At 53.4% G+C, this 13974-nt stretch overlaps 5 protein-coding genes across 5 annotated transcripts; 3 read left to right on the top strand and 2 right to left on the bottom strand.

The window, feature by feature from the left end:
* Positions 1 to 100: 100 nt before the first annotated feature.
* On the bottom strand, positions 101 to 1733 carry PG997_004413 (uncharacterized protein; the record flags this gene model as incomplete). The annotated part of the gene is given in 3 exon segments (XM_066808728.1): positions 101 to 561; positions 575 to 1264; positions 1286 to 1733. 3 exon segments carry the CDS (start codon positions 1731 to 1733, stop codon positions 101 to 103), a joined length of 1599 nt encoding a protein of 532 aa, XP_066672346.1.
* Positions 1734 to 3279: 1546 nt separating this feature from the next.
* On the top strand, positions 3280 to 4371 carry PG997_004412 (uncharacterized protein; the record flags this gene model as incomplete). The annotated part of the gene is made up of 1 exon (XM_066808727.1): positions 3280 to 4371. The coding sequence occupies one exon, from the start codon at positions 3280 to 3282 to the stop codon at positions 4369 to 4371; it is 1092 nt and encodes a 363-aa protein (XP_066672345.1).
* Positions 4372 to 5124: 753 nt separating this feature from the next.
* PG997_004411 (uncharacterized protein) lies at positions 5125 to 6800 on the top strand (the record flags this gene model as incomplete). The annotated part of the gene is made up of 3 exons (XM_066808726.1): positions 5125 to 5457; positions 5517 to 6370; positions 6419 to 6800. 3 exons carry the CDS (start codon positions 5125 to 5127, stop codon positions 6798 to 6800), a joined length of 1569 nt encoding a protein of 522 aa, XP_066672344.1.
* Positions 6801 to 9044: 2244 nt separating this feature from the next.
* Positions 9045 to 9984, top strand: PG997_004410 (uncharacterized protein; the record flags this gene model as incomplete). Its single annotated transcript, XM_066808725.1, has 3 exons — positions 9045 to 9126; positions 9195 to 9475; positions 9511 to 9984. 3 exons carry the CDS (start codon positions 9045 to 9047, stop codon positions 9982 to 9984), a joined length of 837 nt encoding a protein of 278 aa, XP_066672343.1.
* Positions 9985 to 10561: 577 nt separating this feature from the next.
* Positions 10562 to 13519, bottom strand: PG997_004409 (uncharacterized protein; the record flags this gene model as incomplete). Its single annotated transcript, XM_066808724.1, has 3 exons — positions 10562 to 11518; positions 11661 to 12883; positions 12931 to 13519. The coding sequence occupies 3 exons, from the start codon at positions 13517 to 13519 to the stop codon at positions 10562 to 10564; spliced, it is 2769 nt and encodes a 922-aa protein (XP_066672342.1).
* Between the last annotated feature and the right edge of the window lie 455 nt (positions 13520 to 13974).

The following is a 13974-nucleotide window of genomic DNA, read 5'->3' as shown; positions in this document are numbered from 1 at the left end:
ATTTTGGTTCTATCTATGTGATAAGCAGTCTTCTCTAGGGTTTATCGCTCACTTCTTCCACACTTTCAGCTTCTCCAGCGGCAACTTGTCCAACGGCAACTCATCCCAGGGAAACTTGGGGGGGCTTAGGGTAGTCATAGTCTTCGAAGTTGAACTCTTCAGCGTAGTCCACCACACTGGGCTTACCACCCGATATCTTCAGGAGGTGTTTTTCGTACGGCCCCAGGTTCTCCTCCACCATGGTCCTCACCGCCGGGGCTCCAGCCTCAGTACCGGCATACTCCCATACCCAGCGCGGAGAATCGCCCGAAGAAGCGTCTTCTTCTGTTGCTGTCGGGTCATGGAAATCGGCCATGACCTTTCGAGGACGCCAGTATGCAAGTAAAGATGGACACTTCCACTCTCCCTTGTCTCCTGGCGAGAGGCCCGCACAAGCGATCCTCACCCGTACGCTGCTGTGGATTCGCTCGTTGGTGTCTTCTAGGAACGTCTTCGTGATTTTCCCAGTATCCGGGTTGATCTTCTTGTATCGGCCGGGGGTGCGAGGTGTAGTGAGAAGCACTTTTGTACAAACCGCCGGAGGCTTGAACAGTCTTGTGCAATGCCCATGGGCGGACGGGCTTATTGGCCTTTACTATAGGCTTTATCGCCCAATTCTTTGCGAAATTTTCCTGCTGGTAGTACGCGACGTTCTGGTTGTAGACGCGATCTAAGGCGTCTGGGATGAACTCGATGCCGACAGAGGCCAGTTGGTCCATCATCCATGCCAATGTGATGTTGGAAACGCCCTGATCATCCTCGCCGCCGCCAATGTTAGAGTGGCCGCCAGGAAACCAAACTTGTCGCAGGTCGATGGTCTCGTCAGACGCGGCATTTCGTTCCCAGACAGCAGGACTAAAGGGCTCCCGAACCTCGTCAATTGCTAGGGCCTGGAATGCATGCTCGATATTCTTGGATAGGTCCGTATTGTACCATTGGAACTCGACGGTACTGCGAGTGATACCCAGCTTTTCCAGGAATGGAACGGTCGGGATACCAAGGCTCCCGACAGTGTCCCACACTCCGACTGCTTTGATCTTGATAGGGGCGCTTTCTTCACCGTTCTGGCAAACTCTGGTGAAGCCCATCTCAACCAGTCGTTTTCGGTATGCCTCCACGGCCCCGTCACCTTTGGGTTTGTCGGGAAACGGGAGTCTGGGAAAGGGGTCCCCGTAGTCAAAGTTCACTGTCCGCTCCGTTTCAGCCTCTCCAGTTAACCGACTTCCTGTGAGATGGAGCCACTTACTGAAGTTCTGGGTGTCCTTGAATATGGGAAAGAAATAGTCCATCCCCACTCGAGTTAGGAGGCCTATGTTTGTTATCATGCCGGCAATGGAGCGAGCAGTGAAGGCGCCGCGGCTGAAGCCGAGGAGGACGATCTCGTCTCCATCGACGTAGTTGGCACAAATGTACGAGTAGGCTTCGCGGATGTTCTCGGCAATACCGACACCAAACGCACCGCCTAAGATGCGGGAAAAGATACTTGTGATGCCGGAACCAGAGCCGACGCCGACTTGGTAATAGATGATCTGGAACGTGCCGTCGCTACAGGTTCGAGCGAAGGAGCGAGAGATGCGTGTGGCGTTGGACGGAGATGCCAGACGAGCGGTTGGGTGCTTGGGGCTGGCCTTGACGTAATTATCGACCGAGTTCTGCCAAGTCCCGTCACAGCATACTATTATCCGCTTGCCCATGATGGCGATGGAGCGAGGTTGGGAATACAGTATACAGCAGAGTAGGTGGCGTCCAAGGTGGAACGAGGGAGGAGGTTGACGGGCCAGAATGCTAGTGTGTCTGAGCGTGAAGTTGTGTAAATACAGATGTACTTATGCTAGCTGCAGCGTCACTTGAGAGCATCCTTCATCCTTCCTACGCCCGTTGCTTTTTGTGTCAGAAGGAACGCCCCGAAAGGGGCTTGAAAAGACGGGTCGCTCCTGCTGTACGCCAGAGTATGCCCGCCAGAGGACGCCAGAAGACCATAAGACGCCGCCAGAAGGTGCGGGTGCATCGATGGAATTTGTATTCATTGTAGGTGTGCTCTCTCAGCCTGGACGCCATTTTCCAATCCTGCAACGAGGGTCTGTCTCCGAAATGGCGGAGGCGCCGCCTCCAAGCCTCGCTCGCGTGGGCTTGGAGCGTTGAACAAACCCGGTCATGAGTCTTCGCGAAGCGGTGGTGTGAGCTGAATAGGAATATTAGAACTGCACCATGTAAGCTGGCCGTAGGCAGGAAAATCAATGGTTGCGCAGCTCCATCGGCGAGGCAACAGGTCCATGTCAGCTGACGGTAGAGCATTCTGAGTCAAGATGATGTACTACAATGTCGACGCCAAGGATCCTGGGGATCATGTCGGCCGCAACGATTAGTGTAGGGACACGACCAAAGAACCTTTGCCAAATTTGATTAATTGTGTTGGGAGCCACACGGCCGGTCGAGCTGGGTGTCTCGGGTGACGCGACCATTGGCCGGCTCCGGCACCTCCACGGCTGGCTGTATATATTTCCTTTTGTGTCTCACACCTACCGTACCTGGAATTCGTCAGCCCGAGCCAATTGCAGATCTTTTTATTTATCAATCAATGCCTTATGCTGTTGACTAGGCTGATATGCATCAACCGCCCATTAGAGCTGCGTCGTGCGTTTTCCTTTTCCTAGTAGTCTAGAAAAGGTGAGATGCGATCTGCCTCGGGAAGGGCGACAGTTCGTCTTGGGAGATCGGTGGCTGCAGCCCTAAGGCGAGCTGACATATATTTCTCCGCCTAATTGCCTATTTACCTATATACTTACCTACAGTAACCCTTACCCACATGCTGGTTGGTGGGATATCAAGGTCAATACCGGAACAGTGGCGGTAGCAGGAGGTAGCGGCTGACGTACACGAATGATGAGGCCCTTTCACCAAACGACCATATCTGGCATGCCTGACCTTCCTAATGAATCCTGTCTGGTCTAGGCATCGTCCACATACGATGAGTGCGCAGCCACAAAGGAGCTTGTGATGCCCACGTTGTGCTGGGATTGGCCAATACCCCGCGTCTGGTCTTCCTTCGCATGCAACCACCACCTTCTTCTCTCCTCCTCGAACCATGGCGAGATCGGTAAACCACAATGACAGCAGCGACATGATCACCGTGAATTCCACCGTCTCCCAAAAGGCGCATATGCGATGTTGCTAAATAAAACCTAACAGGGTGCGGTGGGACACCCTTTAATATCAACAACTACAACGACAAGCATAATCATGACCACCCAACCCAGAGACTCGGGCGTCTCACTGAGCAGCTTCTTCACAAGATGTCATCTTCCAATAGATGCGCGGGAGAAATGCGATGCATTCGTGACAGCAAGGTTCCCGGGTTTACAGACCAGACCTGCCCCTTTTCAAGGCTACTGCTCCTATACACTGTTCGTAGGGGATGCTGCCATCGTACAGTTCCGACCCGTCGAATATAGCATCAACGTCGACACCGTCCGGGAAGCTTGTGCTATATTCGGTGGCCTGGTTCCCGAGGTCAAACTCCTCGGTACCATGCCAGACAACGACAACGACAACAAGCTCCACGTGTATCACATGAGGCGCTTGACTGGCTTATCGCTCACAGACTTCCGGGAATCCACCCGCTGCCAGAATGAAGCCGCCAAAGCCTACAGGCGCCAGACTGTGCGTGACTTTGCCTGGTTTCATTGCCAAGCATGGAGACATGCGCGGACAAAAGACCAAATCAGCCCCAAGGGTACGGTCGGCTCGTCGCTTCGATGGCGGCTGGAAATGATGGCGTCATCGTTGCCTGAGCGTTTCCGACGACTGGCAACCCGGCTGTTGCCAGTCCTCCCGGATATAGAGGGGCTCCAGTGGACGCTCAGCCATGGCGACTTCCTGCCGTCGAATATCTTAGTGAACCCACGGACAGGGCAGACAAGTGGCCTTCTGGACTGGGCCGAGGCTGAGTGGTTGCCCTTCGGGGTAGGCATGTACGGACTCGAGGAGCTACTCGGCGAGGTCCAACATGGGCAATTTGTTTATTATCCAGAGGCGGATGAACTTGCGTCTCTATTTTGGAACGAGGTCCAATCGCAAATACACGAGCTGCGCAGAAAGCCGCGTCAGTTGAGAGCCGTGAGGGAAGCACAGCTATTCGGCGTCTTGCTATGGCATGCCATCGCCTTCGATGACGGTCGGCTGAATCGGGTCGTGGAGGACGGCACTGACGATGGAGAGATTCAGCGCCTCGATGCTTTCTTGCTTAATCGTAAGCCTGCACCTAAGGCAGGTATATCGCGGTTTTCCTTGTCGTCTCTCTTGTTGTCGACTCTGCTTTCTCGTGGTAAATAGGTATGTAAGCATTACTCTTGGTAATGTCGTCAATATCTCGTGTACAGCATGCTACGATACTTAGGCCTACAGGCGATGTGATATATCTCTGTTTCCTACAATTTATAGTCAATCGACGGTGATCTTATGATCGCAGTTACAGTTGTATTCCCAACTACATCTTCTTGCTGTTAACACAACGCTAGGGTGAGCGCAGACGGAGAACTCAGACCAAAGCTGCTTGAAAGACAAGTCGGCGAAGTCCACACGATGCGCTTCAAGGGCCCGTTACAGACGTGCACTGCTTTGCTTCACTTAACTCTCTACCTATTCTCGAAAATCCATTGCCTCAGACTGAAGTCTTCCAGTAGTTTGATACTAGGTAGGTACATGGTATTCTACGAAGCCGGATGTTGCTGGAAATTTCCCCAGATAATTCTGACCAGGTAGGAAGGGGCGAGATGTGGCCCAGGTTGTAACTGCCACTTGCTTCTGTTTGAGTTTACCAAACAAGCACAGAGGCAGTAGGCACATGTACTTACATTAGGTAAGGAAGCAGCATTGAAGTAAGTAGGTAGGCACCAAAGGTAATATGGTTCAACCTGATTTGCCCCCAAACACATGGGCAGGCTTTGAGCATTAGGGTTACCTACAGAATCATCCGAGCCTGCATCCTAACTATACCCTAGACTACGAACGAACAAGGCAAAGGGTTCGCATCCGCAGACGAATGCTCAAACAGATATCCTGCGTTGCAAAATCGGGCTTCGCATCATGGGTTCATCGTTTCCATCCATTCAGTCCTTCTTCCAGAGGGAAGTGAAGTGCAGACATGAGGAACCGCAATCAACAGCCTCGGGTGTCCCACGAGACGGCTTCACGTCGTCTGAAGTGGATGCAGCTCTCGATCCTCTTTCAGCCCCCTGGACCCCGCCAAGACTATACGACAAGCTTCCTATTGCCCATCTTCAGACAGGCCCGCATGATTACGAGATTGCAGGGCGCATCGTCAATCACTCACGCTCGATGCCCGGTCAGAGCAACCAAGGAGGCGACGAGGATATTCACCAGTATCTCGTCGTAAGCGACGGCAGCGCTGCAATTGCGGTAATCATTCATCCATTTCCATTGCATCTTTGACATCTCTCATCTCAACGTTGGCTTAGGTCAAAATTTTCTTTGGAAAGCCGACTCATCACATTCCCATCCTCGGCCAGCGTGTGACCATCTGGTCTACCTATCTCTCCCACGCCAAGAAGGCCGAGATAGGGCACATTCCTCTCGTGCATTGCTCTACCACCATCTACCCCGGTCGCAACCAAGCATCACACATTGTCTTCCATCAGGACCCTCCGGGTAGTAGGGAGGCATCCATGCTAAGAGGACCCCTCGAGTTCGACCCAGAAAAGCCGGACGACCTTCGGGGATTGATGACTCTTAGGTCGTTCCTAGACGCGGGGTACGACATGGGAGACGCCAAAGTCTTGGTATGTGTCAGAAGTGTTGGCCCTCGCAAAGTCATTCAACCCAAGAACGGTGATGCTACGCTGAGTCTGGTCGAGGTTGGGATCTTCGACGAAACCGCCACGTCCGTCCTCAAACTTTGGGGAGATAAAGTAGATTCTACGCAGAGCTGGAGGCCTAATCGAACTGCCTTGCTCATTTCAAGCCCTTCGTATCGACTAAGCAACCACTCTGTCGACATATTGTCCATTGGACTCGGATATAGTTCTATGATTGAAGTCGACCCAATCTTTCCAGCCGTGGACTGGCTGCGCCGGAAGGTCAATGGCATGCTGAAGATGGACTCCGTTGTGACAGCTTTCCCAGAAGGACTATGGGACATCGAAACGACCGTCCAGGGACCAGCCAGAGTGCTTTTTACCCTGGCTGAGGTCGAAGAGACGGTTCGCCAAGCCCAAGGACAATGTGCAGATTTCACCGGCAAGGTCAATGTGATCATCCTCGATGTGAATCTGATAGACATCTGGAGAAGCGTAAGAACATTCTGCAATGAGTGGTATGTCTATTACCTTATACGGAAGCACGGTACTGACCATTTTCCCAGCTGCGGTATGCCGCTATATGCCAACATACCACTCGCTGTATGCAAAGGCTGTGGCGTGCAACGCGAACTTTTGGCAAACCCCATAATCATCGGCAACATGGTTGATGAGAGTGGTGCTATGAAAGGTTCGAAGCTAGTATGGCACAAGAAAGCGTGGAACCAGCTGCTGTACGGCAACCAACTCGAAGAAGACGGCGAGGATACGGTTAACAATAACTCTGCTGGGGCACGATTACCTAGCCAACCTGTGAGAGATATCAGGACACTAAGCAAGAATGATCTTCAGAGCCTTGAGGATCAGCTTCTATACTCCCGTGTAACTCTGACGTTCGGCTGGGCTGAAAGTCTGGAGAGATTGTGTGTCATGTGGGTGGAATGGTGAATGTTGTGCTCTACATGGTTTAATGTCGTTACATGTCTTTGCATCGCGGAAGAGTTAGTAACGGTGAATACTGTGCTATTAGCTGAGCCTGGTGTCTGGCATTCCATCAAACGAATGCAGTCAGGGAATAGTGGGATACTACCTAGCTTATATCGAGTTTCAGGAGGGATTACAAAGGATTAACTTGAATACTTGGACCCAGTGGCGAACAACTGCCAGCCCGAAAGCTCAGTCTAGCTATCTGCAGCAGTAATTTCTCGCAAGCTCTCGCACGCCAAGCAGGAGGCCACGTACGTACAAGGGGGCCGGGATGTACGACATGTCGGTGCTGATGCCGCCCGAGCTCTGGAGTCACTGATACCGCAAGATAGAGACACTCGTCGTCACCGACTGGGCCCGGAACGTCTGCCATGACCTGCTCTGATCCCGCAACATCCCACTTTACCTAGAGCTCAGCAACTCCCTGGGCAGGCTGATGACTGTCGGCTGGCAGCCCGAGCACCTACAGCGGGGAATAGGGTGCCCCGAACGAGGCCCTGGGACAACGGGTTCTACCAGTGCGCCGTTGTCGGCACGGCTCTGATGACACTGCCATCTAAGTTGAATATGAGGGGCGTTGCTGTAAATGGCTGCGCTGTGACCTTGTATACGTCATTGGATGTAGAGACAAAGCCGAGGCTACCCAAGCTCGGTCCCTGACATACCGGAGGCTCCGTGAAGTCAGCTCTGTCAAATCTTGGTCCAATGTCTTTCATGGTAGCACGGGTAGCACGGGTGGCGTGCGACGCAACAGGCTGGCTTGTACGGTATCAGGCTCGTCTGGTAGATGTTCATGCTTACGCCCATGCTTATGGGCAGGGCGATGTTCAGACCTGATCGGGGATTCGAAATACGGCAGGCAGAGTAGATCGAAGACTTCCATTTTTAGTGACAAATCGTGGACTTGGATTTGACGTCAGCTTGTTCGGAAAGTGAAATTACCGACGAGTCGTACAACAGACGAACGATGTCCCGGTGTTCTCGACTTCCGATCGTATGTCTGTCTGTTCAATAGGGTGAACACAACCAAAGTGCAGGTTTGCCTCTGTGCAGGTCACTCCGCGGTTCCCTGGAGCTGATCTAGCCTCAGCAACACTTTCCTCCGTTCTCATGACGAGTGTCCAATAGGAAGGGTTGGGGTTGAAATCCGTCGGTAAAGGGGGGTCTGACTACAAGGCGGACAGAACTGAATGCACAAGCGTCACTGGCCTCGGCCCAATTTCAGACGCCACTCTCGAGGAGCCCCCTTTCAGTGCGGCCCTACCGCCAAGTGTTTGGGGCAACATGTCAACGTCAAACAAAACGCCAGTGGCTGTTATGCAGGAGTTGGGATGGGGAAAAATTATAGCAAATATCATAGGCGCGAACAGGTCGTGTTCGCTCACTATTCCTGGCACATCACCGGTAACCGGATGTTCATCTGCGTATGTGCGTATTCATCAATCCATACTGCCAGGTACTGCAACACGTTTCACGGCGAAAGCTAGGTATCTGATGAGTCAGGTCGATCTTGGGATGAGGTTTACTTGAAGGATGGATTTAAGCTTTCTGTGTCGAACCCCTTGTTTTGTTTTGTTTTGTTTCGTTTCGTTTCGTGACTGCCAGTTCCTGTCTCCAGTCCGTGTTCACGAACGCACTTGCCTCTGTTTTGGTTTCCGTCCAGCCCCCCTGCCCCCTTCTGGGAAGCCACGGTTTCCAGGACAGGAAAACATGCAAAATCAGGCCATGAGTCATCGATGCACTTCATCTTTACATGCGCTATTCTTAGCCGAGACTTGGCTTCTTGCTTCATCTGATGCATTCGGGGTCCAATAGTAGGCTTGTTTGCACCCCAGCACAGCCTCAGCTCGGGTCTTCTCGGTGTTGAGGCGTCTGGGATATGTCTACTCCCTGGATCTGGATGCAACAGCTCCGTCGGACAGGAAGGACTGGAGAAGTGCTGTGCATTCCAGTCAAGAATAACGAGACCGGCCGCTCGTGTCGATATCTATAAGACAGCCAAGCTCTTCCACCCAGTCTAATCGCCCCTTTCACTCTTCTCCGTCATCATCAACCATCAGTATAATCAGCTCAGCTCACCACCTCCACCTTTGCTGCCATTCAGTTCTCCGAGCCCGGCGCTCTTTCATTGTACTTATTCTTTTAATATCTTTTGTTCTTTACGTCTGTCTATTCGGGCATACTTTTGCTGTTCTAACCACCATTATGCAGTATCACGTGGCTATCCTCCTCTCCGCTTTCGCCGTCACCAATGTCTTTGGTCACGGTGTTATTACTGAAGTCCAGGGTAGATAGAGCCCCTGCCACCCCAGCTCTCGGTTTTGTCCATAGCAACAAAGGCTAACCTATTCTTAGGGGCCAACGGCGTGAAGCTCCCCGGCCTCTCCACCATTGACGGCACTCCTCGCGACTGCCCGTCCCCTCTCTGCGGCTCCGAGGCGGACACGTCCATCATCCGCCAGCGCGAGCTCGGCACCCAGCGCGCCTCGGCCCTCGGGCGCTCTCAAAAGGGCGGGCCCGTCGACGCCACCAAGATGATGGCCATGTTCATGGACGGCGCAGGCGGTAACACCACCGCCGTCAAGGAGGCGCGCGAGCTCCACGAAGCCAACCGCGCCCGCTACGTCAAGCTCGCCGTCCGCGCCGACAACGGCGGCATCCGGACCCCAAGGGCACCATCGAGACCGGCGTCAAAGCCGCGACGGGCGCCGCCATGCCGGGCGGCTTGCCCACGACCTCGGACGACGGCACCATCATGATGACCTTCCACCAGGTGAACCAGGACGGCGCCGGCCCGCTCAAAGCCGCCATCGACGCGACCTCGGGCGGCAAGGACGTTGGCGCCTTCAAGGACGCCACGGTCAAGACCAACGTCCCCGGCCTCGGCATCGGCGGGCTCTCGGCCGCCCAGACCATGGACTTCCCCGTCGCCGTCCAGATGCCCCAGGGCATGACGTGCCAGGGCCAGGTCGGCGGTGCCTCCAACGTGTGCGTCGTCCGCCTCAACAACGCCGCAGCGGCCGGCCCTTTTGGCGGCTCCGCCGTCTTCACGCAGAGCAACGCCGCCAAGAAGCGCGCCATCGAGTTTAACCTCCGCAAGCGCCGGTTTGCTCGTGGCCTCGAGGCCGAGGAGACAGAGCAGTAGTCGCAAGCGCGCCTGAGTTACTTTGGTGCTAGCCGCGTATAAAGAGGGGAAGAAAGGGGAAGAGCGGTCCAACGACAGAGAGCAACGCAATACATACGCGGTATCGTTCCTTTCTTTTCTTTCCTTGATATAAGGGCCATTCGGAATTAGATACCACCTATATATTATATGATGCAAGGTACAGGCGATCTTGGTCCACAGCAAGGACTGTCGGGGGAGATGATACATAGATGCTGGTATAGTAGCTGATCAATGATGATGAACACGTTCGTTACCATAGACCAATGACCAGCGAGGGTGAACGCGAAAAGGGCAATTTACAAGAAAGCGGAATCTCGTAAGAGAAGCCTACTGTTGAACTACATGTTTTCCTTTAGCTTCTTTGTTTTGTTTTTCTAATTACGCCTTCCAGAACTGCAAAACTATACAGTATATGGTTGTCCAAGCCTCGCGATGCCAACCGGTTCTTAAATCCAGGAGATGCTACAAGGCGCTACCTTGAACATCATGACGCGATATCCCAAAATGTCCTCACACTCTCGACTTTCCATCTCTTGACCTGTGAGACCAGATTTCATCACAGGAAGCTCCGACCTGTGCTCAGCCTCTTGTAGCTCTTAGAATAGCTGCCATCTGCCAGCGAGCGGACCGACGAATTATCGAGCGTCTGGCCGCTGAACCTACCACGCCAGGGTGACTGGTTGGCCTCCTCGAAGTAGTAGTGGTTGGCCGAGCTGGCGTACGCAAGGCGCCAGGGTACTTCAAGCTCGCGATCTTTGGGTCCGCTGCCGCAGCTGCCGTAGAGCTGGCGCGAGGGGGGCGAGTTGATGGCCAGAGCAAAGGCGTTCTGAGGCTCCGTCACGTCAGTCACCATGCCGTTGGCGGTGAACAGCAGATACAGGAGGCAGAGGCAATTGAGCAAGAAGACGGCGCCGAGGACGAAATAGAAACAGAACTGCCAGTCCTTCTCGTACTCCGACGCGTACTGCTGCGTCTTGACCATGACCGAAAAGGTTTCGTACACACCCGGCTCCAGCGTCGCGTTGGGATGGTCCCAGAAGTGCTGGAAGGTAGACTGCTTGCTCCCGACGATCAAGGTGGAGCTGGCGAGCACTGAGATGGCTTCTGCCATCGACGGCAGGGTCGTGGACAGCGCGGGCTCACGCAGAATCAAGTTCGTGAAGATCCGCGCGTTGGAGGCATTGTTGTTCTGGACACCGCCGTTAATGTCCATGCTGAGCCGCCACTGGTCGGCGACGTTGCGCCAGTCGGTACTCATATTAGGAGAAATTGGGCCGCTTGGCACGCCATACATGTCTTTATATGTGTCTTGCTCGCCGTCGCAATGGGCTACCATTCTCGCACCGGTGACGCCGGATATATTGAAATGCGTAGCACATTGCGGAGTTAGCCAGGAGCGCAGCTCGCAGATCGTGAAGTCACCGACGACCTTTCCAGGTGCTTTGGCAACAAGGTATATCGAGTCAGACATGTATACGCTCGTATTCGTTATCATGTTGTATTCAAGGGGAAACTAGTATTTGTAAGCGACGCGTCATTCACAGTGTAATTTGCAAGGAAAAGACGTATGCGGGTTGAATTTCACCACACTGCAACAATGCCACGACCTTGTGGTGTGATGCGGTGTTGAGGCCCATCGGGGCCAACTGACTCACCATGGGAAAGATGGGTGGACGGCGCCCGTATTTCGGCCCCCATCTGAAGATATCGTCAACCGCGGTACGATTCAGCCATGTCTTATCATCGGCAAGGGGAATGTCGTTCAGCCAGGCAGGGTCGGCCATGCTTTGACCCGGAATTTCCGAATCCTTTCTCTTGGCATCCGGCCATGCAGTGTAAACCAGTGGTTCCAGTTCGCGGGGCGATAAGTTCACGCACAGGGTATTGACCACCGGAGACACGACGCTTGCCTCGATGAGATACTCTCCCACACCCGAGAGCTCGCTTGGCTGCAGTATCTTGTTCCTGGGATCCGTGGCTGCGGCATACACGCCTGGATGAGGCATTGCCAGTGTGACATTGTTGACGATGCGTTTATGATCATCGAACGCCTTTTTAGGATCTGAATACTTGGTGTCGACCCAAGCCGAGGTCAGGGTTGTGTTGTCGTACAATATAGCAGTCCCTACAGGTCTGGATCGCATATCCATACCTGGAGACTCCGAAGTAATGTTATTACCCAGAGTCTGCCAAGACTTCATGAATGAAAGCAGGTTTCGGTAAGACTGGCCCGAGTATTCTACCTCAACACAGGAGACCCCAGCATTCAGTTCGTCGAGGTCTTCAGAAATTGGCGTAGTACAAGTGGACTTGATGTATTCCGGATTAGCATAGGACGTCTTGACCAAGCCTTCTAACGTTTGGTCCTCCCAGGGGCCAAGTCTGAGTTTGGGGGCAACCATGGCATCCGAAGCAGTTGTATAGAGCATACTTGCGACAGTGGCGAGCAGTGTAAGGAACCCGAGCAAAGTCTTCCAAGCATATGGAATGGTCTCGTAGTGCGATACTAGAGTCCCTGGCTGAATGGCCCAATTTCGCAAGTTCATTTCAGATATGGTCATGCCCTTTGAATTCTCAGCGAAAGCGCGCCGCGTAAGAACCTGGCCAACACATCCCACGAATACGGTGACAAACGTCAGTTCCGTTAGCTTTGCACCTACTGCTGCCAGTAGAGATGCAGTAGCCGGCTTCATTAGGGACTTGCCGGTTCCGGAAGATGATATACTATAGCCATATTTGGGTTTACCAATCGCGACCGAGAACCATAGACAACTCAGCAGGGTTGATAGTATCGAGAAGAAAACCAGTTGGCCGTAGAACCAGCTCCTGCGTCTTACGTGCACGTCTTGTTTTGAGTGGCAGTCCAGAGGTGCTTGTGCTATAAGAAATGAGATTAGTGCCGGTACGTTGATCAAAACAGCTCACAGTGAGGGTCATTACCGTAGCGCTTTGATAAGCTGTCAGTCTCGTAGTCTCTTTGCCGGTCTTTGCGGTCGTCATCGGGGACTAATAAGCTTGACCGTACAGACGACGCACCTAAATACGGATTGCCGGCCGGGTCCGATAGGGGGTCAATGCTCCTGTCCCCAGGTGACGTAAGTGAAGTTTTCAGCATCTCTGTGAATCGTGTCTGTCGTTCGCTTTGGGGCCTCGAGCTCGTAGCTGTGGATTCTGCCTGTACGGGAGGCTCATCTTGGTGTGTAATAATGAAAGACGGCGTGGAATAGGAACTGGGATCCACGCGAGCCGACATTGGCGCTCCAACATCTCCAGTACCGACAGGGCTTATGGCAGATGGTCTCCTGGGTGGTTGCAGGTAACTTGGGACGTCCAGTGGCGGCGTTGCATGTAAATCTCTTGTCTCGATGGGCGAGTAAGGCCGTGTTGGCGCGACGTCGGCCAGATCGATGTCGCCATCCGCGTTCATCCGTTCGTACGCATGGCCCCTAGAGAACGCCGAGGGCAAGAGACTGGACCGCTGGCCTTCATCGTGAGCGCGGGAGGAGTCTGCCATGTTTTCGAGCCCCGTCTTGCTTTCAACTGGCAGAAACGAGCCAGGTGTTCTGTCCCCGGGCGGCCAGATCCAATTAGAGACCTTGTAAGCCTGTTGTTGAATTGGCCACGAAATGTCAACCAGACCAAAATGCTATTCTGCTGGGGCGTGAGCGGAGTATGATTGCTTCGGGCTGTGCAAAGCAAACGTCGAACCAACAGGTCGGATACCTGTATGTGGTAGGCAGGTAGCATGCCCGATGCCTCCCGCTGCAGCAAGGCGGTGTTAGTTGTAGTAAGACGAGAAGATGCTCCAAGCTGTACGTGCCAATCACGTACCCATTGAACGGTTTGGGACTGGTCACATTCGACCTAGTCCCAGTCTGCAAGCATTGATGGAAATCCATTGCTGGTATGGAATCAGCACCGCATGCGCTGGCCTGCTCGATCGAATGTATCAGGTCCTTTTCTGCTTTC

Source organism: Apiospora hydei, assembly GCF_038363865.1.
Source record: "Apiospora hydei strain CBS 114990 chromosome Unknown utg000004l_segment0_segment0, whole genome shotgun sequence".
Taxonomy (NCBI): domain Eukaryota; kingdom Fungi; phylum Ascomycota; class Sordariomycetes; order Amphisphaeriales; family Apiosporaceae; genus Apiospora; species Apiospora hydei.
The sequence above is the reverse complement of the archived record's forward strand: the minus strand, read 5'-3'. Positions and strand labels throughout refer to the sequence as shown.